This window comes from Camelus bactrianus, chromosome 3, assembly GCF_048773025.1.
Source record: "Camelus bactrianus isolate YW-2024 breed Bactrian camel chromosome 3, ASM4877302v1, whole genome shotgun sequence".
In the NCBI taxonomy this organism is placed as follows: domain Eukaryota; kingdom Metazoa; phylum Chordata; class Mammalia; order Artiodactyla; family Camelidae; genus Camelus; species Camelus bactrianus.
In genome coordinates this window covers 5,165,629-5,190,328 of record NC_133541.1, presented here as the reverse complement: position 1 = coordinate 5,190,328, position 24,700 = coordinate 5,165,629, and the positions used below count along the sequence as shown (strand labels likewise).

The 24,700-nt window shown below is 47.2% G+C and overlaps 1 protein-coding gene across 2 annotated transcripts in view; it reads right to left on the bottom strand.

The window, feature by feature from the left end:
- The window catches only part of ADAMTS16 (ADAM metallopeptidase with thrombospondin type 1 motif 16), a 156,933-nt gene that overhangs the window by 94,512 nt on the left and 37,721 nt on the right, over nt 1-24,700 (bottom strand). For both annotated transcript variants that reach the window (XM_010970363.3, XM_074355981.1), the window contains exons 4-9: nt 21,880-22,162; nt 17,170-17,369; nt 15,673-15,756; nt 13,340-13,499; nt 11,752-11,857; nt 3,969-4,106 (exon numbers count right to left, since the gene is read on the bottom strand). In XM_010970363.3, coding sequence (XP_010968665.3) covers nt 3,969-4,106; nt 11,752-11,857; nt 13,340-13,499; nt 15,673-15,756; nt 17,170-17,369; nt 21,880-22,162 — 971 coding nt within the window. The remainder of the gene's footprint in view (nt 1-3,968; nt 4,107-11,751; nt 11,858-13,339; nt 13,500-15,672; nt 15,757-17,169; nt 17,370-21,879; nt 22,163-24,700) is intronic.

Here is a 24,700-nt window from a genome sequence, read left to right as displayed (position 1 = left end):
AAAAGCCAGCGCTCCTGGTGCCTGGGTGGACTGGCAGGACGGAGCCAGCCCGGTGTGGGGTCCAGAGGCGGGCGTAAGTGGGGAGGGTCACATGCGTGTCATCAGGTGACACGGGGAAGGGTGTGTACAGGTACACGAGGTACTTTCCCCCAATGTTTTCATTTTTTTGTGTTTGTTAACATCTATAAACACTCACTATATGACATATACATATAATTTTCTTATTACAAATATGTAAACTAGATCTTATCTAGATGTATAATATATAAAGTATTATGTGACTATAAAGTATATTTATACATATATAAAAATATTTTTATAAATGCATGCACTTGTATAAATCTATAGTTCTGTTTATATACACACATATACAGTTATATGTTTTTAAATAATTCTATGTGGATAAAAGCTTTGCTTCCCTTACAAAAATTGGTATTTTCCCTAATGTCTGTTAACATGGGCAGATTATGTCTTCCTTCCTGTGTTGGTGTCTAGAAAGGTCTTAGCCCTTTTGCAAGACGGCTCTTTAGGGTCTGTCCATTGTGCGGTTTTCCTCGGTCTTCCTCCGTTTGTTTTTCCCCTCTAGCTGACTTTTTATAAAAATAATTCCACTAATTATTTTCTTGTGATAATCTGTTACAAATACTTAAGGTAAGGCGGTTTTGTTTGCTATTTTTTCCCAAGAGTACAGAATTGAAATGAGTCATAATTCTTAGGCTTCCTTTGCTGAATCGCAGAAACACAAATGTGTTTAGTGAGACCTGGACGCAGTTGTCCATTTCCCCTCACTTCCTGCCAGCATTCGAGGATTTTGAAAATCAGGAAGCACAAGCTTTGTGTCTCCTTTAGAAGAATCAGCAGACGACTGCACATGGGTGGTCTGTGTGAGAGCGCACACCACCCTCCCCTGGGTCTGGTCAAGTACACGTCTGTCTCATGCATGAATGTGTCCTCCCTTCTCAATGAGAGAAGTTATCCTTCTCGGGGCCAAAGAAACAATGATGTTCCTGAAATGACAAAGGTGGACGTGGACAGGTCTCCATGAGGAATGAAAATATCCAACCACTGTCTATTCCAGGTCCCGCCGTCCAGTCCCAGAAACGTGTGTTCAGAAGGGAAGAGAAGGAATCGTGGAGGAGTCCAGGTGGACCCAGCAGCTCAGCTCTCGTGTCCACGCAGCCGGAGCCCTGGGTCGACTTTCAGAGATAAGGCATCTTCAAAGAGATGAGCTGTCTGGCTGCAAACCTGGGAGTTCTACTAACTACCTACTTTCTAAACAAAGACTGCCCCTCATCTTTTTTTTTTTTTAATTGTTTAAATGTTGGTTTACAACATATTAATTTCTGGTGTATAATATAGTGATTCAGTTTTATATATATATATTCCTTTTCATATTCTTTTTCATTATAGGCCATTACAAGATATTGAATATAGTTCCCTGTGCTAGGCAGTAGGACCTTGTTGTTTGTCCATTTTTATATAGTAGTTTGTATCTGCAAATCCCAAACTCCCAATTTATCCCTCCACTCTCCCCTTCCCCACTGGTAACCATAAGTTTGTTTTCTATGTCTGTGAGTCTGTTTCTGTTTTGTAAATTTGTGTCATTTTTTTGGTTTAGATTCCATATATAAGTGATATCATATGGCATTTTTCTTTCTCTTTGTGACTTACTTCACCTAGTATGACTAACTCTAGGTCCAGGCCAGTATCTTTGATGAACATAGATGCAAACATTTTCAACAAAATATTCGCAAACCAAATACAACAACATATAAAAAAAGATTATATTCTACGGTCAAGCTGAATTCACCCCAGGGACACAAGGATGGTTCAACGTATGCAAATCAATGTGATACATCACATCAACAAAAGAAGAGACAAAAATCACACGATCATCTCAATAGACGCAGAAAAAGCATTTGATAAAATTCAACACCTGTTTATGATAAAACCTCTTACCAAAATGGGTATAGAGGGAACATACCTCAACATAATAAAAAGCTATTTATGTCAAATCCACAACCAATGTAATACTCAGTGGTGAAAAGTTAAAAGCCTTCCTGTTAAAATCTGGAACAAGACAAGGATGCCCACTCTCACCACTTCTATTCAACATCGAATTGGAAGTCCTAGCCACAGGAATCAGACAAGAAAAGAAATAAAAGGGGCCCAAATTGGAAGAGAAGAGGTAAAACTGTCATTATATGCAGATGACACTATACTATATATAGAAAACCCTAAGGGCTCCACATAAAAACTACTAGAGCTGATAAAAGAATTCGGCAAGGTAGCAAGTTACAAGATTAACATACAGGCATCAGTTGCGTTTCTTTACACTAACAATGAAATATCAGAAGAGGAAATTAAAAAAAAAATCCTTTTTAAAATTGCATCAAAAAAATAAAATCCTTAGGAATAAACCTGACCAAGGAGGTGAAAGACTTATATGAAGAGAAATATAAAACATTTATTAAGGAAATTAAAGATAACTTAAAGAAATGGAAAGACATCCCATGCTCTTGGATTGGAACAATCAGTTTTGTTAAAATGGCCATACTGCCAAAAGCAATCTACAGATTAAATGCGATCCCTATCAAATTACTTAGGACATTTTTCACCAAACTAGAACAAATGATCTTAAAATTTATTATATGATATATAGAATCACAAAAGACCCAGAATTGTCAAAGCAATACTGAAGAAAAACAATGAAGCAGGAGAAATGTCCCTTATCTTTTTTTTTTTTCAGTACTTGAACCAAGTAATTTTATTAAGCACCTATCAATAAAAACACAAGCAATAGCCATGATTGCCACAGACTTACTTCTCCTCCACTTTTGCATCTGTGGTTCTTGGGATCAGTGGACGAAGGCTACATCTAGGGTCCAGAATGCGCCGGCTTTACTCTCATTTCTGCCACTAACTATCTGGTGCCTCCGGGTCTCAGTTACTCCAGCTGTGATATGACTTGGAGTTGCTAGCACAGCACGGACAGCCCTCTCTTTACTCACCCTCGTGTCCCTTTCCTCCAGGGCACACAGATGGACAGTGTTGCTCATCCCCACCCCTTGCGCTGAGGGCCATTGGCTGAGTTCCCACTTCCAGGAGCATGGCCCCTGTCCTGCTCCCTCTCCAGAGCTCCCTCTTTTCTCAGCCACCAGCTGGCTGCAGTGAGGAACTGAGTCCTTGAGGAGGAAAGAGCCACAGGACGGAAAGAACCTGGGTCTCTGAGTGACAGCATGAGTGACCACATGGGGCTAAGAGCTCACTGCCCTGTGATGGAGCGTCATGTGAGTTTCGAACAGAATTTCAGTTTCCAGTTTAAGCCAAACTTCAAAGCCATTGACATTTGGGGGATAATCCACTTTACTAGCAGATCCAAAATGTTTCTTAAAGTCCCTTATTTCTCTAAAATTTTAAAACTTACTTTTTCAGGGGATCAAACCCAACCTCCCCAGTGGTCTACACCCTAAGTGAATTAGAACTATAATAAAAGCTTCTAAAAATAATTCTTAAAATCATAGGAATTTAGACCCAGGTGAAGGTTTATATACTCATTTTTTTTCTTCCTAATAAGAAATGTATTTTGCAAGAAAAAATAATTCATGGTATGTCAATCATATCTCAATTAACTGCAAGAAAGAATTTTAAAAACATTTAAAAATTATGGACTGAAAAATGTCTAGTTATAGAAGAATTTTTTTAAAAAAGCTTAAATTTTAGTGACAAATACTTTGCTTTGGTAAGTATCCTATGGGCTTCTTTTGAGTTTAAAGGTCAAATGATGTTGGATTAAGACTGAAGAAACTTGGTAAACTCTTTGGTCAAATGAATGTCTTGAGATGCCTTAAATGGGGACCTTCCGGGGAAGTTGCCCCTGAGGCTGGAGCTGCTCAGACAGGGTTAGGCCGACCACGCAGAGCATCAAAGGCACCAAGAGACACACAGCCAGCTTCAGGGGCTCCTACCTTAAAAATTTGTGCAGGTACTGGCGGCTGCAGGGTGACCAGGAGAAGACCCCGTTGCGTCCTGCCAACGTGGGGGACATTATGTTGCCCTCTGACTTTTTGCACACGTTCCCTTCTCCATCGTGGACCATGCCAAAGCTAGGAGAGAGAGAAATGGTTCTTTCAAAACGAGGAAGAGTTTCAGCTGTCTAGCACGCTCTAACAAACTCAGGTCAACACCGTGAAGACGCCCCTTCTTCTGCCTCCGGGTGGAGCAGAAGAAAGAGTGCTAACAGCCAAGCGGTGCAGAGAGCCACGTCCTAGACCTTTCCTGAGGAGCCACCCTTGGGTGAGCTGTTTGGAAACACACACCAACGCCGCAGCGGGGCCCACGCCCAGGTGGCCGTGAAGGGCAGGTGTTCTCAGCGTAAGAACGCACGCTGCGGGTTGCAGGGGGCAGTCCATCCGTCTTCGCGCCGCACTCTTCCGCTCAGCAGTGTGGCCACGACTTGCAGGCGGCGGTCAGAACCCCAGCCGCAGGCTCCGCAGGTCAGTCTGACGCTCCCACGGCGTGAGGCCCGCCCGGCAGCGGCTGCGGCTCCCGGGGCGCCGACGCCATGCGCCCGCCCGGGCCTGGCCGACCCCGCCGGGCCTGCGCGCGCCGCCGCCGGGCCTCGCCTGAGCGCCGCGCCCTCCGGGGGACGCGGGTGCGCGGGCGCCCGCGGAGCAGCTGCGGCTGCTCTCTTCTGAGGCCGCTGCTTGAAGGCGCAACTCTTGATGGAAGAGCGACCACTCTGGCGCTCCAGCCCCGGCTCAGCACCTGGGGCCACCCACCGTGGCCGTGGGGACCCTCAACAGCGCCCCCGTGCTGCCCACCTGAGAAGTGCAGCCCTGCAGCTGTGGGAGGCCCGCTGGCCGAGCTGCCACCTCTCCCCGCCGAGTCGGCTTCTCCTCGCCTTCCTGAAGCCAGCCCTGTAGGAGCCCTCCCACTGCCACGGCCACCCACTTCAGAGGAGCACAACTTGCTGCCTTGGGAGGAAAGCCTGGGGGACCTACCTGGGAGCTCCAAGACCCTGAAGACTTCCCATTAGGGCAGATATGTTCTTGGAGAGTCAAGCCATTGTTGGCCATGAATGTCTGGTAGCCACCCAGCCATTGTATGGATCCCCACTGGGTGGGATACAGAGGGAAGGCAAGAGGCAGGAGAGGGGGAGAGCAGAGGACAGGTGCTCACTGGGTCCGGGGACTTTCTGCCTCCGAGAACGCCGTGATGAGCGGAGGGAAGGCCACGGGGATAGAAGACACCAACACGGGGGAAGTGGGCTCCACAAGGGGGCCAGGGAATCCACACTTGTGGCAAGGAGGGTGGGAACTTAACTGTTTTGGTTTTTTTTTTTTTTTTTTTTTTGAGCTGTTTAATACTGTCAGTAGAAGTATCAATCCCCACTTGTGAGCACTATTTTTCAGATAGGGTACTAAGCACATTACCTCTGTTCTCTAACTTAAACCTCACTGCAAGCCTACAAGGTAGACTTAACACAATGACAGCAAGACTGAGAGCTGGAGACAGGCTCATTCAGGGTCTCAGAGTCGGGACTGGAACCCCATCCTCTGACATCAGAGCCCAGGCGGACCCAAGCAACAGTGTAACCGGAAACCAAGGAAATCTGGCCATGAACACTGTCAAATTTCTGCAAAAACCCTGCTCAGTACCAAGGGTGACGTAGCTGGAGCCATTTCGGCCTTCCCCCATTTCTCTGAAGTCCTATGAAAAGCAATCCGTGTAGGCCAGGGCACCCATCTGGCAGAGGAAAGATGCCCTGTCAAGGGAGACGATTCAGACTGTAACCACGTGGAGGCTCCTCTGGGAGAGAGCAATCAAAACGAGATTCCAAAGCCCCCTCCCCCGGCTGGTCCTCGCTCTGAATATAAGGAAGACACATTATGGTCCAGCAAGTGCCCTGGATACACCTGCTACCACTTCTGCCTACATTTCTAGGGAATTCAAAGCCACAGCTTCCCAGGTCTGGAGACGTCTTGGTCTTAAACATTTTCATGGAAGGTATTTTCAGTGATTCTTTCTACCACTGATTCTCAGGCTTTGCTGAGTATCAGGATATCTGAGAAAAGGCAGCATGCATGTGGCTCCCCAAAGCCCACCTGGGTAGATTTTTTATTTAGTAAGTTGGGAGTTAGGCTCCGGCACTAGGGAGCATTCTAACACAATATAGTGATTCTGATGCCCACCCAAACCTCTGCACTACTGCGTCTCAAGCTGTGTTTCTAAGCCGTGCAAAGCCCACATGCTATACTGTGGTGGATGCCTGCACACTGGCATGAACGGATCACACAGTGACCACGTTTGATATTAACATTAACAAAGTCATGGAAGGATGACTTGGACACATTTTTAAGATAACGTTGGTATTTGGCAACCCAGAAATAGAATTACCATTCAAGTTATACATTCCAGACATTTTTTTTGCTTCCATGAACCACAGCACTTTATTCAAAACAGTTGTCACCCCAAATGTTAAAACAATAAATAGATTTTTTTCTCTTACCTACTAGCTTATCCATTTCTAGAGAACAGAGGCTCAGAGCCCCAGTGCCAGTGGATTCACTCTCCCATAACAGGTACTCCACTGATGTTTGTTGAATGAATAAAAAACAACCTTTCAGCAATGACACCAACTCAAATACCCAAAGTGTAAACATAATTTCAGATTATACTGGACTTGAGAATTACATCCAACGTCAGGTGCTTTTAATGTCTTCTGTAGAATTTTCTCATCTTATTCAATCACATCAACAAGCATTTCTTTACTACTAATGAAACACCTTCAGTGATGAACAGCCAAGGATTTTCAGAGCTTGCATCAAACCTTTCAGGCTGATCAGACAGCAGTGGTTAAAGAAATGAGAAACCCTTCAAAGTAACCATGGACCACAGTCATCTGGATGCTGAGTCACAACCTGGTCGTGAGGATAGTACCACGTGTAGGACCTACTTGTCTAGAGCCCTGAGGCAGGCTTTCCAAGAAGCAAACTCACTCCCTCAGAGAGGCTGGAAGCTGACGGGGGACTCATGGGGCCAGGGCAGGGCAGATGACCTGGAAGAACGTGGGTGTGGAGGTGGGGGGACCTCTGCTGGGGTCTTGCCTCTGTCATTTCAAGTGGTGTGATTCGGGGCAAATTTCTCAAGCCCCTGAAACTCAGTTTCCTCACCTATAATATGGGACAATAAAACCTTCCTCTTAAACTGTTCGGAATACCTGGCACCATGCACATCAAAAAGGAAAATCCAAAATATCTATCTTTTTCTGTGATTTAAATCTCTCAACATCAAATGGCAGAAATCACTTGGATACATATGTTTTGTGTGTGTGGTGGGGAGTGTGGGGGTCATTCAGTCAAAGGTCAATGTGTTTCAAATACTTTTTGGACACAGAAACAAACAAAAATCTTAAGAGAAATGACAATAAATAAAATTGGTAAGAAATAACCCTCCAGCCTGCTGGGGCTCCCTAGGAGGGCAGTCTGATGATCAACAGACCAGATGATCTTTAAGGAGCTGCTTGCCTGGATATTCTACAAATCTTTAAAATCACCCAGCACCTCCCTGACCCAGCTAGAGGGGCTCAGGCGGATGACAGAACACAGGCACAAATCGGTGAGGCATACTCATGACCATCAAATGCTTGAAAGGGCACCTGACATCACCAGCCAAGTATCCTTGTGCCAAATGGTATTAGCATGCCACTGCTGCTTTTTCCAGGAAGACCTCCCTGATTATCCTTGTGTTTCCTCCAACGCCCACAGCCCTCACTGCTTGATCCCTTCTGTGCCGTGTCTATTTTATCTTTCTTTAGACGTTTGGAGGGCATGGATCGCTATCTTCTTATAGAATCCTACACAATGCTAGGCTGGCAGAGTGCAAATTGTGCCTGGTGATTAGGTCAGTAGTTAGGGGAACAGACGGAAGACAAAGTGATGGATCATGGGTATCTCTAAGCACAGTAGGTTTCATATCGTCCTGATGGTCTGTTGTGATCATGCCAATTAAGTATTTAAGCCTATTTTACGCAGAAGGAATGCTCAGCTCAAATAATACACTGAAGTGACACCTGCACACACCTGTGGAGGCTCTCACAGGCTCTCCTGGTTTTGCAGATAGAAACTCACAGAAAGATGAGGCAATGCACCCTGTTCACTGTCACACTGCGGGAAAACCTCAGTGTATCTGGAATCCGAGCCAGGGGCCCTACCCATCAAATGGCGTGACTTCCCTTAGCAAATGAGAGTTTTTGAAACGGACTCACGCCCAAATGACATGATCTCCAAAATATGTCATTGAGTCCTCACTGTGTAGGTACCAATTCTTCAACACCTGCATCTAGGAAACCACACGTCCTGTTACAAGTGATGTAACACAAGCAGGAAGCTCACCCTGCACCAATCCAGGCTCTGCCCTGCACACTAAAGGAGACACACATCCTCGCTTCTGGTTCAGTCTCTCTTCTCCCTTTTCCAACACACATCCAACCACTGGTCCTTAGCAATTTCTATTGTTTAGGTCAGATTCCCCAGTAGAAACCACAAGATGTCTTGAGATGAAAACAACGGAACTTAGCAGAAGAAGCCGGCTGGACATTAACTGAATCTTTGAGTTAAAAGTTAGGAAGCCTATGTCTGAAAGCCTCGGAGAAGCTCTCCTGCACCCTGAATAATGCCCTCTGAATGTAAAAAAAAGAAGTAAAATTCATCTGTACAAGAGGATGTTTCATAAAGACTTACGTAAAATTACTTCTTCATTCGTAAGGCACAGAATGACTCTGCTTGGTGCTTGTTGCCAAGGACAAGATGAAAGTGTGCTGTTTGATCTGAGCATCAAACAGACAATTCCACCTCTGAGGAACAGTCGTTACTAAATAACCGAACTGACTAGATGTGCTCGTTTTCGACTAGAGATGCGCGGGGTGTAGTTCCCGAGTCCGCCCTCTCATTACGCAGGAGCCGCAGAGAACACGTGCCAGAATCACGCCCCCTTCACCGGTGGCCTGCTCGCCCCGGCCTCCCGGCGCCCACCCCACGCACTCGCTCAACACTCGGCTCCGTCTACCCGCCAGGCTAGTGAGGGGAGGAGAAGAGGTTGTCCCCAGGGGTTTCCACGCTTTGAGCTCCATGTGAACTTGCCCCACAAAGAGCAGGTGTTATCCTTACTTTGTCAACATTATCACTGCCATTACGATCCCTTGTTCTGGCAGTTAGCACGTGCCTTTTTTGTTTTTACGGAAGTATAGTCAGTTTACAACGTGTGTCAGTTTCTGGTGCAAGCACAATGTTTCAGTCACACATGCACATACAGAAATTCATTTTCATGTTCTTTTTCACTGTAGGTTATAATGGGATATTGAATATAGTTCCCTGTGCTCTGCAGTAGAAACTTGTTGTTGATCTATTTTATATAGAATGATTAGTAATTTGCACATCTCTTACATACATTTCCTGTTTCCTCAATACGATCAGAAGCTATTTCATTGGCGACATCAAATGTTTAGAGCTCCCAGTCCCTCCAGTTCTTGCACAACGTTCTCTAAACATCAGCATCACAAGAAGCAGTTTAAGACTTTCTGGTTAATTCTATGAGGGCAGGACCCTCCTTCATCCAGATCTCAAGCTCCTTCCCTTCCTCCCATTTATGTTCCCACTTGAAAGTAAAAACACTTTTCTCTTATTTAGAAGAAATTGTTTTGTCATCCAGACCCAGCTCTAGGGATGAGAGGAAATATGAATAGTTGATGATTAAGAAAAAAATAAAAGCAAACACTGATACTTGCTGACATGAAGACTGAGAGCCTAGTTTTGAATGTATCAAATTTAATTTGGTCAAATTCATCCCCTGCGCCTGCCGGTGCCGCCACTGCCTGCATCGCAACCGCTTGTCGGATGCTGGCTTGCTCAGCCCTCGGTCACTTAAATATTTCTTACCTTGATTGTTTAATTAAATTCAGGTATGGTTCAGAGGACAGCAAGAGCCCCGTGTCGTTAAAATAATGAGAGTTTTTGAAGTTTTAACTCTAGCAGCCTATTAAGAATACAATTATGATGGAACTGAAAGCTTTATAAAGTGTAGGTGCAATTTTCTAGGCACTGAAAAAGTCAATCATTACCCGCAGTGATGAAGGGACTGGTCACAAGACAGAAAGCTCCACTTTCAGGTCAGCAGCTCACACACGCAGTCTGCAGGACCTCTGAGGCTCCAGTGAGGCCGGGGCGCGCTGTGCACACACACACACACTGCACACATGCACACACTGTACACACACACACACGCACACACACTGCACTCACACACTGCACACACATGCACACACTGTACACATACACGCACACACTGCACACACACACTGCACACACACGCACACACTGTATACACACACATGCACACAACTGCACACACACATGCGCACACACTGTATACACACATTGTACACACACACTGTATACACGTGCACACGCACACACACTGCACACACAGATGCTTTGAACAGGCCGGTGGCATGAGTGACTGCAGTCCCATTTCTATGGGATGGAGAAGGGGGCTTTGCAAAAACCAACTCACATACCCTGGATTTTGCAAGTTCTGTGATTTGCAAGTAAAATGAGGGTGAAAGCAAAAATGGAAAAACTGCCATTCCTGGCTGTGAAGTTTTGAGGAGAAACCTGGAGCATGTTGCCATCCAACAGGAAAACACCTGCATCTCCACCGCTGGGCTCACACTCCTCAGGGCAATGGCAGGAGTCAGCCGGGGGGCCAAACGGGTCAGAAAGAAACCTTTTAGAAATAGGAGGTCCCTCGAGGTGAGACAGCGTGTGGATCACCAGACAAAGAAACCTCCTGTAAGAATAGCAGCGACGCTACGGAACCGACAGGAACGCTTCCTCTTCAGGAGGAAGGTAAGCATCTCGCTCACAGAGGCACTGCTAGCCCTCCAACATGTGCAGGTACTGCCTCCTATGTACAGAGGAGAGAAACAACAAGGTCCTACTGCACAGCACGGGGGGCTATATTCAGTATCTCGTAGTCACCTGCAGTGGAAAAGAATCTGAAAACGAGTATATGTACATTCGTGTATGACTGAAGCACTGTGCTGCACACCAGGAGCTGACGCAGCATTGTAAACTGACTGCACTTCAATAAAAAAAAGACCCTGCTAATGACAAGCCATCGGCTGCTGAGAGCTTCGTGTCCCGCACCAGCATCCATCAGTGCCCAGGCCCTGGGCTCCCCACTCACCCCAATGCTGCCCCATTTCAAACGGACCACGCAGGGATGCTGGCAGCAAACCAGCTCCTACCAGGCCCTCAGTCTTGTTCCTGCATGTCCCAAACCCTGCACACCCATCAAAACCCACCTCCACAAAGTAGGAGAGGCTTTGAGAACAATCTGGGGAGAAACACGTTACCAGGGGAGGGCTCGTCACCATCCTCAGTCATATGGGGTCCCCCTGCAGGAGAAAGATCACCCCACAGGACCAAGTTTAAAACACAGGACCAAGGAGCAGAGACGGGCAGAGCAGCCTGTGCCAGCAGGAAGGAAGGAGAGGCTGGCACAGTGCGGACACGTGCACGCCCCTCAGAACGGAGCAAGTACCCAGGTGGGCACTTCTAGCTGCCCCCAACCTCCCGCTGCATCCGGGTGAGCCCCCTACAGACCTGACCGACTGCATCAGCATCTGTACGACCCTCATCTGGTCTGGAAAGGACCCCGGGCTCCCCTCTCCCGGGGAGATGCACTTACTTGTGTCCAGACTCGTGGGCGATGGTGAAAGCCAGTCCAAGACCTGTATCTTCATTAATCGTGCAGCTGCGATATTTACTACACATTCCACTTATGGGCGCGAAGCCTGCAGGACACAGAGACCCAGAGAACACACAGGAGCAGGGTTGCAGTAACATAAAGAAGGAGGGCACATCGTATGGGTGCCTTTTCCTCTGTCCTTTAGAGAAATCTGGCTCCCATCTTTGTCAGGTGAGATATGAATCAGGAAACCCTTGGACAATCATATAAACGGCCCTTAATAATGTGGGACGAGGAGGGGGCTTGTCCTTTCTCCTTGAAAACCAGTCCACGGCTCTATGTGGCTTTCAAGTCACAGGTCACAACTGGGGTGATGTTGAAAAGGGGATTCCCTGCAGATGGAGGAAAATTTCTGTCTTTTTCTATAAACATCTATGTTCTCAAAACCCCCCAAAAAAGTTTTGTAGAGAATGAGTGTGTCAGGAGGTCCCCAAGGCTGCCCCGGATGGAGGATTTGTTCACAGGACTCACGTGTGTCATACTGGTGGGTGTAACTTACTATGAATAAAAGGACACAGAGAAAAACCTGCGGAGGAAACAGCCCATGGGGGAAGCCGGGGGAACCAGGTGCGGGCATCCGGGCCGCTCCCAGGGCAGACGCACAGCATGGACCTAACTGCCCCGACAGGCGGACGCGCTGCCCAACAGGGATGCTCGTTACAGACACAGGGCTTGGGCTGGGAGCTGGCCACACAGCACCCCTTGCCTGGCACGGCCCCAAAGCCCGGCTCCCAGGAGGACAGCAGTGTTCTACGGAAGCCGCGGCCTGTGTACAGAGCAGGCCAGCGAGCCGCGCCTGCCAGGCGGGGCGGTGGGAACCCTTGCGTCCTAAGTTCTCAGAGGCCGGCAGGGCCACCCTTGTGCGCAGGCCTTTCTGAGAGCAAGCAGCCAGGACTCACCCCTGTGAAACTGAGTCCTACCTGGAAGTTTCTGTAAGAAAGACCTTTCTTCCCTGAGCTCTTGGGAAGAAATAGGGAGTTAGAAACAGGTCCAGGAGAGCTTTGGCCAGTGGCACCCCAGGCTTGACACTATTTGGAAAAGTATAAAAAACTTTCATTATGTTGTATTTATTATATTATATTTATACTATAATGTTATTATAGTATAATAACTCAGCACTGGGAACATGTTACAAACTGCTAAGATGAGATATTTGCGAGCAGTGGGAATCGAGGACAACAGCATCGCGGTCATGTGCCTGCAGTTGTCATCGATGTGCTGTTTCTTTCATGTAATGAGACACCCTTGAAGCTACTGACACATCCTCACAACTGGAAGAAGAAATGGAAGGAAGTCTTTCTTCAATTAGATGTGACAGGAGCTCCTGAATCTGTGAGAAACTGTTTCTTGGGAAATAACTGATTTTGGTGAATACACACATCCTTTCACATTTGGCCAAAGTTCATAGAGGGAAGCGAGTCTATTTCTCATGACTGCCCGTGGCAGCGGCCACCACTTGCGGATTCGGGGTGAGGGAGTAACTGCAAAACCACCCAGGCCCCAGCCCGGCGCACGTGGAGGGCCTCACCCAGAGTGTCGCAGGGCTCATCCTTCCAGGAGCATATATCCAAGCCGGTCAGCAGGATGGCATGGTCGTGGCGGGCTCCGTCCTTCCCCACCAACCCCGACTGCCACTGGCAGAAGCTGCTTAAGGTGTGGTCTGCGTGGTGGCTTATCACGAGCCCTGGCTACCAGGACAGACCGAGGGAACAGAAGAAAACATGTCGTCATTCAGTCATTACTTGCACAGCAGACTGGCACTCACTTGGATTTCAAATACACAGGTGGATCTGAATGGCATCTAAACTAATGTACCCATTTAAACAGTAACATCCAAAGGAGGGTGTGATATATAAAACCTGTATGGATTCAGTGTAGACAGTCATTTCTCTAATTCCATACCAAATACAGTTGGGATGTACTTGCTGACTCTGAACACATTTCAAGGACCCAAGAACGATGACTTCTATGCCTGGCATTTTTGCGTGCAAAATCTTTACGAGACAATTTGCAAAATCATATAGGGCAACAGAGTCATTTATAGGAGATTTTGCACATACACAGAAACACACCTGGATAGTGTGGCGTTTATTTCATAACCCAGTTGGATGAGATTTCAAATTTGTAATTCTTCTAATAGTATCACAGAATTAAATGAAGTCACTTTCCTTGAGAGGCACCATGTTTCTGAGAAAAGGCAGCTCAACCCACGAAGCTTTATTTCTAGAAAATTGGCTGGAACTAGAAGGAAACTATAGAGACAACATTCGACCTTATCCACGTGCACCAAGTTCTAACAGATCAGCCGTGAGAGAGCAGAGTGAAGGCTGCCTGAACTCCCAGGAGATGAAGAATCTGAGGGTGGCAGGAACGTCTCCCAGAGCTGGCAGATGAGTTCTTTAAACCCGATTTAGAGCTGTGCTATATTTCTCTCTGGATGGTCAGAGAAAACCAGGTTAAATACCTTGATTTCAGGGCAACAAACTGTTTAAAGCTTTCATGATCAGAGGGCTGTGTTGAAATTTTGTCTCTTAGTCGCTGAATATGTTTTCTCCTTAAATGTTTATTTTGTCTTTCCAGAGAGTCAAATGCACCTAAGCTGAATGCTGTGCATCGACCCTGGGACATGCCTCACATTCTTCTGCTGGTGATTTCCAGGAAAACTACATTCATTAAAGTGAACACAGGTGTACGATCAAACGATAACCTTGCTTATTCTCTGCAGCTTGGATGAAGGCCAAGGTGAAAGGTTTTAATACAAAGAATAATTAACCTGTCACCTGAGCAGCCCTGCTGGTTCAGCACTCCCTCCCCAGACACACGCTCACGAAAAGACAATGGAGTTGTAGCTCCCTGATTATTTGGGCTAGAAACAGGCCTGCCCACGAGGGCCCCACCCTGCACTGAGAAGGGTAGCACCCCAGCATGTGAAAGTCTGAAGACACCTTCGATCTGATGAATGACCTTAGATTTCATCTAAAAAAGTATTTGTTTAATAAATAAGACAATGGTTGCTAACAGGAGACCCTGCCACGATGTCAGCAAGAGGGTACGGGAGGCATGGCGCCTGCCTCGGATCCAGGGTTCACTCCCCTATGTCCGGTCAGCCATCAGTCTGGGGCAAAACAGAAGGGAGAGCCCTTTCTGGCTAAGATGCCCCCTTACTAATGCTGCAAAGTGTTCCCATGAGTCCTCACTGTGACCTGAGGTGCCCCTCGGTGCATCCGCATAGGGGTTCCGGAATGGAGGAAAGATAGAGTCTTTTCCCCACTGCTACCAAGATCCAGCATAGTTTGGAGTCTTGTGCACAATGAGAGAAATGCGCTGGACATCTTAGAATCTCTATGGAAATAAAACCCTGAGACTGCAGGTGGTGAGGGTCGCTGGGCTCGGTCTCAGCAGGTGGGAGGTCACAGAGCACAGCAGTGCAGTGTCACAGTGTGATTTGACTTCTGGGCGGCAGGACATTTTCAGTCTTCTAGCAAGACACCAAGGGGCCCACGCCACCTCCAACCTAAATCCTCCCAGGGGCTGAAGGCACATTTTTACACTTCCAATTTGTAGTGTGTTTCCCACTCAGGTATTTAAAGAAACTCCTTTATTCCATTTTCTAATAAGCCAATCAAGTGAGTATTTCTTACTACTCCTGCATGAACATCCCCCAAAATATCAAATAATCACCAAAGGAACTAACAAGAAACTCACTGTGTTAGACACAAAATATTAAAACATTTTTGTCCCCAAGGGAAAGAGAAGTGAAGGATCCATAGAACAATTATATTCAGTAAAACAGAGCATTATTTTGCATTTATTTTTCCCGGAAAAAAAAAAAAAGCACCGCTGGTTTCAAGGGGAGAATACCTGTTCTTCTTCTAGAAGAATCAGACCTACGACCGCGATGTTGATGTTTCCTCCGATCGTTCCATCTTTGAACAAAGCAGACACCTGAAAAAGAGAGTCCACGTCAGCTCCTGGATGAGGTCCCCTCTCCCCACAGCGCTCGGCCCGGAGTCCACGGCTGAAGGCCAATCCCGTGTTCCTCAGTGAAGTGGCAACGTTGCTTCTTACGCTGCTACACAGACAAGTGTGTGAATCTCTAACAGCCAATTCCATCAACTGTTGGATCCTTGTCACTGGTGCCTGGAAGTACAGTACTGAAGTTTAGGGAGGAAGGCTCCACTCCTTATTAAGTATCAGTGAAGAGCTTACATGGGAAATGTCACTGGAATATAAGGAGGTTTGTTTGTTTGTTTGTTGTTGTCTCATATTGATGATACACAAGCGAGCAGTACCCAAGCTCTCCTAGCAAAAGATTCCAGGAGCAAAGGGACGTTTTGGGAGAAGACCAAGAGGAGACAAGAAAGAGCAGGAAAACAATAAGGAAAGAAGGTGACCAAGGCGAGGAGCAGACGTTAGAGATGACAGTCACGGTGGCAGTGAGTGATCACAGTGGCATCCGGGGTGATGAGCGAGGCTAGGCCAACAAAAGAGGGAAGCGACGGGGAGTGACCCGACACCGGGGTGCAGAGCTACTGAGAAAGCTCTGCAGAACAGGGGCGATCCTTGCACAAGCTGGAGACGTGCGCTGGTGGCCGCCTCTGTGGGACCCTCTCCCTCGGGGTCCTGGGAGATCGATCATAAACCACGAGGGTCCAGCCGCCGAAAACGATGCCAGCTATAGCAGCCCTGCCAAGTCAGGGGAAAGCGAAACACATCCAGGGGCACTCCGTTTATCGAGGGGGAATGTAAAACATTTTTAAAATATTGTCATCACATGTATTTTTAAAAACACACTTTGGTGGCCCAAGATTTTGTCCTCTGTTGTGTAGATTTCACTTAGGAGAAAAGGGGCTTGGGTACCCCGGACCTCTATTCAGGAATTATCACAGGTGCCGAATAGAGACACGGCCACCTTTCACCTGCACTGATATTCTGAAGGGTGTCCTGGTTCTTGTTCTTGTAGATAAAACAATGTATATTCAATATTTTAACATTAATATTCCTAAAATGATGGGTATTTCTATACAGCCACCTAAAATCACACATAATGCTGCCGCGCAGGTTTCTGCACCCAAACGTCTCAGCATCCTCTCACAGATTTCCAGGGAATGAAGACGTCGGTGAACTCGAAATATGTTACCAGGTTACAGACAGGGTCAAATTGTCCGTCCTCCTAATTTTATTCTCTGAAGGTCTGAAAACGGCTTTTCTGATTGGAGGATAGTAAAAGGGGTGGGCACAGATAAAATACTTCTTGTGTTTGAGACATAAATCCACAGAGAGAGTAGATGTAAAGCACACACACGCTCCCCGCGGGCGGAGCTCCGCACGCGAACTCCACGAGAAGGCGGCCCCTACCATGTTGAGTATGGTCAGGACGTAGGTGGTGATGTTTTCGTGGCCGTGGTTTTGCATCATCTTTCTGTCAACCACCACCAGCGTCTCCACGTTCAGCTCTTGGTGCCGGTGGGACTTGAGGAGGGAGCGCCTGTGCCTGAAGCCGGCCCCGTACTCGTCAGGCAGGGTGAAGAGGTCGTCCTCGGGAGGCCTGGGCATGTCTGCGGAGGGAGGTTGGAAGAGGAACTGAAAGGCAAAGCTGCCGCTCAAACCCGGCAGTGGAACTCGTGATACAGAAATTGGATTTGAAAAACTTTATGAAACTGTCGCCTGACATGAAATGCACAACCTAAAAGTAGAGAGTTACGTTTTATTCCGCGGACATTTCTGAGGACTCGAGTCTGGATGACAGCCTCCCAGATCACTCTGAGGGACTGCTCTGAAGAGGCAGGGAGGGGCCAGGATATGTAGGAGCTTTTACAACAAAGACCAGGTAGTTGGGACATCAAAAGATTACTCTTACAGAAAACCAGACATCTCAAGTTAAGGAATTCAGCGCTTTTCTATGTATGGGAGGGTACAAAGTTCTGGGCTCACTGAAGTCATTCCTTTGATGAGCACCTAGCTATCCAGGGCCAGTCTCCTATTCTTTCCCATCCTGAGTCCCCTCAGGGGCACTGTTGTAGGGGCTGCAGAGGCCGGGCAACCTGCTGGTCTCCATCCCGAGTTCCCTCCGCTCATTGTCCGGGGTGGTGATAGCGGCTGATGACTTGGTGGCCGCGCTTCCTTTGTTTACTGATACAGCTAGAAATATTTTTCATTTACAATACGAACCATAAAACCCTTAAAACTGTGATGCAAAACTTACGTTAAAGTGGAACATTGCGTTTAAATAAAGTTTGCATAGTCTAGATGTCATGGAATTCACGGCTGTGTGGACCTTTGTATAAATTTGTCGTGATTGAAAACAGAAAGAGGGTCACTTTGCCTCTGAAGTCCTAGCATCTAACAGCACAGAGCTCAGCGACCGTTAACAGCCCCTGTGGACCAGGCCCCTGCAGAAGAGTTACTGGGAAAGCAGCGACACTGATGATTACAAAAAGGAGAGCCATCTTACACTGTGTTCTTAGTGGAAGCCTTTTAATGACCTAAGAATTTTTAAAGTCGCTTCTCATGTCTGGACGCATAACTGGTTTGTGTGTAGTGTGCCAAATGGGTTATAAACTGATCAAGACAGACCCACCTCACTGCAGGGCTGGATTTCCTAGAGAGTGTCAGAAATACTTACCTAATTTAGTGGGAAGACAAAACGTCCTCCGTCCTCCTGGAGTAAGCCATTTAAAACGAGGTTGGGCGTTTAGAGTCAGTGAGTTAACACTGGGTTAGAAAGGACGGTTTAGTGCATGCCTCAGAAACTGTGGTTACAACCGTTTCACGTGAAAGTAGACTTTAAAACACCCGCTAAATATAGCACTAGGTCAAATGCGATGCCAACTCTACTCACAGAACATGCTGCTGGGAGATGCCGTCCTGGGTGACTGGTACCCAGGCCCTTGGCCTTTTATCGCTCTTTGCTAAAATGCTACCAAACCCAAATGAACCTTTTGGAGGATAACAGTGAAGTTTAACAAGCACTCATCATGCACCGTTTACATCAATGCAATTTCCACAGATGTGAACTCCACCCTAAGAGATGTCTGTGTGTGACTCACTCAATCTCTACACCAGCCCTGGGTAGGAGTGAGGCCTTGGAGGTTCAGGACAGGAACACAACTTTCTTGCAGCCTCTCCCTAGAAAGCGGATTTCAGATCCGGCAGTGTGGTCCCAGAGCCCTTAGTCTTAATTCCCTCGGTGCTGTGAATGAAACGTATTTCCAGCCACATAGTAAACACAGGACGCTGCAGCTTTCAAGTCATCAGTCGCTACCGCCACTCCCGACAGTGAGCAGAGGGAATTCAGGACGGAGACCAGCAGGCAGCCTGGCCTCTGCTGCCACCCCTACGGTTCCCCTTGAGGGGACTCAGGATGGGAAAGCACAGGACACTGGCCCCAGACAGCTAGATGCACATCAAAGGAGTGATTTCAACGTGCCCAGACCTTTGCACCTTCCCATACACAGAAAAGTGCTACATTCCTTAACTTGAGCTATCTGGTTCTCTTTAATTAACAGTAATCTTTTGATGTCCCAACTACCTGGTCTTTGTTGTAAAACCTCCTATATATCCTGGCTTCTCCAGCGCCCGGGGGAGCAGCCTCTTAGAGAGACCTGCAAGGCTGCCTCCTGAGCCCGAGTCCTCAGGAAGTCCACTGAGTAAAACTTAACTGTCAGCTTTCAGGTTGCGTGTTTTATTTTGGTCGACAGTGGAAAAGTGTGTGCAGGGTGAAAGTGAACACGGCAGCCTCCCAGGCCCCCGGAAGGGATAAGGGCAGGGGCACCAGGGGTGGGGACCGTACTGGCTGGGCCTCCGACACGCCCCTCAGAGCAAGCCAGACACCCCTCAATAAAGTACTGCAGCATTTTCCCCAAACTTGCAAGTCCCAGCTCAAAACCCATCTGTGAGTTTAAGCAAATCAACCTGCCTTTGTCTGCCCTTTTCCACAGAGAAATGCCTGAACACACAGAAACATCTTCCATCTTCTGAACCAGAGAATAGGGAAGAATCTTTGACAGAAGACCAGGACTTCTCCAGGGAAGTCCAAAGCCTCATAGACAACATGGAAATATCCTGCACAGATAACGGGGTCCTGAGAATTAAACTCTCAGCCGGGAGGTGATGTGGGTCAATTCTGCTAGCACATGTCCCCAGCCACTGGGTCCAGGGTACAGATCTGCCATGTACCTGGCGGGAGGGGACAGAGACTATGGCAAGTCAAACAGCACCAGACTGACCACCGAAGTTGTCCACCAGCAAAAGGTGTCTTATGACAATTTTTCCCATTTTTCATAATTTTGTTTTATTATGAAAATAATGGTGACATTTTCCCATGTTCTAAACACAAAACTTACTGTTCAGTTTAGCATCTTTTTCAAATAACTGCTTCTCATCAGTCAACCCCCACTATAGAGATTCTGAAACGCCTCTGGAGGCAAATACACCAAACACATGTGCACGTGTGCACACACACACATGCACACGTGCACACACACACGTACACACATGTACATGCGGCCATGCCAAACAGCACGATCCTACTGCCCTCCAGACACAGCTGTGCCTTAGGGCCACTGGCCTGAACGACTCTGGTCACCTCCAGATTAGAATGAAAGGGGCCCATTCATTTCAGAATGGTCAGCACTGCTGGATTTCTCAGGGCCACTAGAACATTGGCTTCAGGCCCTGGTGTGACCTGTCAAAGAGGACAGCCCTGCCCATCTTTCCTGCCCAGATCCAGATGGTTGCTCAACTTTCTGTCCCCAGCACATAGAATCTGTCCCTCTCTGACCACGTCCTCGCCAGGAGCTCTGTGAGCACCGTCCTGGCTCGGACCTTCTCTCTGCCTGGCCCCGCCCCTCCCTGCCCGGCCCCGCCCCTCAGCCCCTCCCTGCCTGGCCCCGCCCCTCCCTGCCCGGCCCCGCCCCTTGGCCCCTCTTGCCTGAGTCCCAACCCTCGCTCCCCTCCCTGGCTGGTCCTGCCCTTGCCCCCTCCTCCTGCTTCTCCCTGTCGGAGCTGCCTCAGGGAGCTGGTGCCGGGGGTCAGTGTGCCCTGCTGTGACGCCCACTCAGCCTGTCTCCCTGACCTTCTCAGCCTCCTGTCCCTCTCCTTGCGCTCAACACGGTGCTTCCTGCTGCCGCCCCTAAGACCCAGCTCATTATTGGCCAACTTGGGTGGAGCTTTTCCAAGTCCGTTTGAATGTAGCCTGAGACTCTTCTTTATTGGACGATATGAGTTTAGATGACACACAGGTGCTGACAATTCAACGGAACTTACTCTTTTGTCGCTGATGCCAAGTGATTCCGGGCCATTCTCTCTGCTCCGCAGCATTTACGGGCCCCGCATGTACCTACCCCTATGTTAGGGTGCTGGGCCCAGCAGCCAACACCAAGCAGCAGAGAAAGATGGGGCTGGGGGAACATGGGCTTCCCAGAGGCTCCTTGCGAAAGTTTTACCAAATAAAGCAATGCTTACAGAGAAAGCTGAAGGAAGTGAGGAAAAGTCTAGAAAATACTGAACTCCTATTCCTGAGTTTGTGACAGGTTCTTACCGAAAACATAAATATCACATCACTTTCTAAATGTTCATGGCAAAACAAAATAGACTTCAATATAGCCTTGGTGATAAACTGCAGGTGAATTATGTCACGGGTGCTCTGTCTTCTGAGGTGGTGGAGTGAAGTGTGTAAACCTGCACGGGGATAACCACCTCACCAGGAAAAGCATGTGGGCTTTCATAAATCTAGACCTCAAAAATATAGAATTACTGGGTAGACGTGCCAGGGTTCTTTTGAAGACATCTGGAGGATTTTGCACTTCCAGGCACTGTGTCATTTAATTTGCAGGGAACAGCTCTTAAAAAAAAATCTATTGTCATCTACCCATCTGCCATGGAGAGACGTTTTATGCAACGTGCAGGTGATGGACGAGATGTCTCTGGAATCATCGCTCACGTTTAGCAAAGGCAGTCAGTACATTTCAGCGGGAGGGCAGGCTACTTTGAAGAAAATGAGACACTCTACCGGCTTACGTGAATGCCCGAATTGTTAAGTGCACAGAAAGAATCGCCCTTACATACATTTCTTGCGTCTCCCACAGAAATGCTGCTTCTGGGGGTGCCCGAGGCGGAAGCCGTGGCTCGGGGGCTGGTCCTCGCCATGGAAGGGGCGGCGGTTTTCCAGCTCCCACCGCTTCTCCATCCTCACGGCCTGGGGGGCCCCCCGCGCCCGCGGCTCCGTGGATCGCTTGTACAGTATGTGCGAGGCGGGCGCACCCCCGGCCGCGGCGTGCAGTCTCCCGGCCAGGTGCGCAGGCAGCGGCTTCAAGAAGTAATCTGCCTCCTGAGTTCTTATCATGCCTGACTGCAAAGAGAGAGAGGGAGGAGATAAATGCGCATCATTGTTGTATTACTTGCTCACAAACATGCTGTTTCCCCCAGCAGCAGCGCACGCTGTAAGGGCAGCCGTGGGGCTGAGAATCCGGCATCCCCGAGCCCCTTCCATCAGCATCCTTGTCTCCAGAACAGAGAGCGCGCACAGCATGCTGAGGTCGGTACTTTAAACCAAATAACAGAGGAGAAAGCGCACACCCAAACCCTAGGTGTGAAGATGGGTGTGCTTTGGTGGGGGACAGTCCCAAATAAAGAGATAAAATTATAATCCTCACATAGTAACTTGCAACACTATTCAAATTTGAACATAATGTGACACTTTCTATAAATGTGCAACTTAATGAAATTAATCCGGAAGAAGGCACCAAAGAATTTCTTTGGGAATCAGGGAGGGCTTTCTTGGCAAGACATTTGGTAAATAGGAAAGAACTGACTTTATAAAAACACGAAAAATGTCTGTACTGCATAACAGACAATGAATGTTCAACAATGATGAAAATATCTTAAAGGAATACGAATGAAGAGACTAATTTTTACCTTTTAGGGTGATGGGTACTTTTAAAACGTGCAATTCCTCAATATTGATAAATATTTGTGAATGTATATTGAATCATTGTGTGTAATCGTATAAAATTCAGGCAAAACAAAAAATAAGAAAAACAAGAAATAATTTAAATGTGTACCAATTAATTCAGGGTAATTTTCTAAAGTTGTATTTATATATGTGGAGTGTTACATAACCATTTAAAAAAGGTCAGCTAATTAGGTACTAATGATAATCATAATAAAACTTTTTTTGTGTGAGTTCCTAAGACTGTGGTCAGCATTTTCTATGTTACACCTTATTTATCATTCACAGCAGTTCTGTGAGGTGGGTATCATTACGCGCCTCCTTTAATGGATGAGGAAAAGGAGAGGGAGGGTAATTAACAGTTTCAAGATCACCTGAAAAGTGTAAGGATTTAAACAAAATCAGAATACCTTCAAAACCTGTAAGTATAAGGCTTAGACTGTAGGGTTCCCAGAAGTTGTTAGGTTTTAAAGTGTTTAATAAAGTGTCTAGTGTGATCCCCCATGTGTTTGCTTTTAAAAGGGTGCCTCTACACTGAAAGGTCTTTCCTGGAAGGGCTGATGAGAAACCCGCTAACAGTGGTTATGTTCAGGGAGAGAAAATTGAGGAGCAGGGATGCAGGAGGGGGATTCCACCTTCATCTTTACATCTTTAGGCATGACTCAAGTTTGTAAAATCTGTGTGCATCCTTGCTTTAAAAAATACGAATGGCATTGCTGGATCGTGGGATTACAGGTGAAATTTAAAATTCTTATAAGTGTTTTAAAGTAACTTTTTAATTTTTGAATGCAAGTAATCACTCATAAAACTATCCAAGTATCACTGAGAACTCTTCAATACAATGTTTTAAGTGTGCTGATTTTTTTCAAGGCTTTCGATCATTTGGCACACTGATTAGACACTTATTAAGCACTCAAAGACTCTGAAGCTTGGGCACCTGTCCTAAGTGTGCCTCTGATTCAGGAGCCCAAGTCTGATTCTCCTTCGGGGGCGCTTCATGCCCCTCACTGCCCGTCAAAGGAGACTCTGTGGTGGGCTGAGCGGTCCTGCGGAAGTCTGAGAATGCGTGCAGAGTAGTGTGACAGGCGTGGGTAGGCATTTCTCAGATCTTGGGAAAGGGCCAGCATGACTCTCAGGGACGGCGGGGGGCGCGGGTTGGGGTGGAGAGATAAAAGGAACGGGAGCCCAGGCTTATCATGTGTTCAGAGATTGAGCACTGGCCATCGTGTTCCTGCTGAAGGAGAGGAGGGAAGAGAGGTCACCTCAGTACGTTATCAATGAAGCCATCAGCACCACAGGGGGTAGACCTCCTGGGGTCCAGATGCCAGCTTGCAGTGGAAAGGGAGAATACTTGGAATTCATGTCCTGGATTGAGGTGGAGGAGGAGGAGGAGATGGTGGGGGGGGCTGTCATGCAGTGGATGACCATGGATGACCCGGGAAACTTTTTGGTCTAGAATTCTATGAACTAAACTAGGATAGCTAATACTTTAAAGTCTGCAGTTCTATCAAGGAAGAGCCAAGTATGGAATTAAATAATCGCTAAAGCAGGATGTGTTCAGCCTTGTGTGATAACGCCACCCAGGGAGGTTCTGCACACTATTAGTGGTAACTAGTTAGAATGTTAAACTAAAAAAAAATCATTTTTTGCTTAAAAAAAAACTTTTCTGATATGCAAGCAATTCCTTGCTTTTCAAATAACCCTTAAAAGATGGCCAGCTTCACTAAGTTCTCCAGAGGAAGGTGAGGTTGAGCATTCAGTGCGAGCCCGGGGGACCCCCAGAGAAGAGATGAGTCAGACACCCCGCTTTTACCATCGATTCCAGCGTTATCATTTTTGGGGCTTTGGATGATTTCCTCATCCTTCTGTGCTGTTATATCACCGAGGAGGCGGATATAAAGACCGCCCCTTGCCACGAGTTTGTAAAATTTAACAATA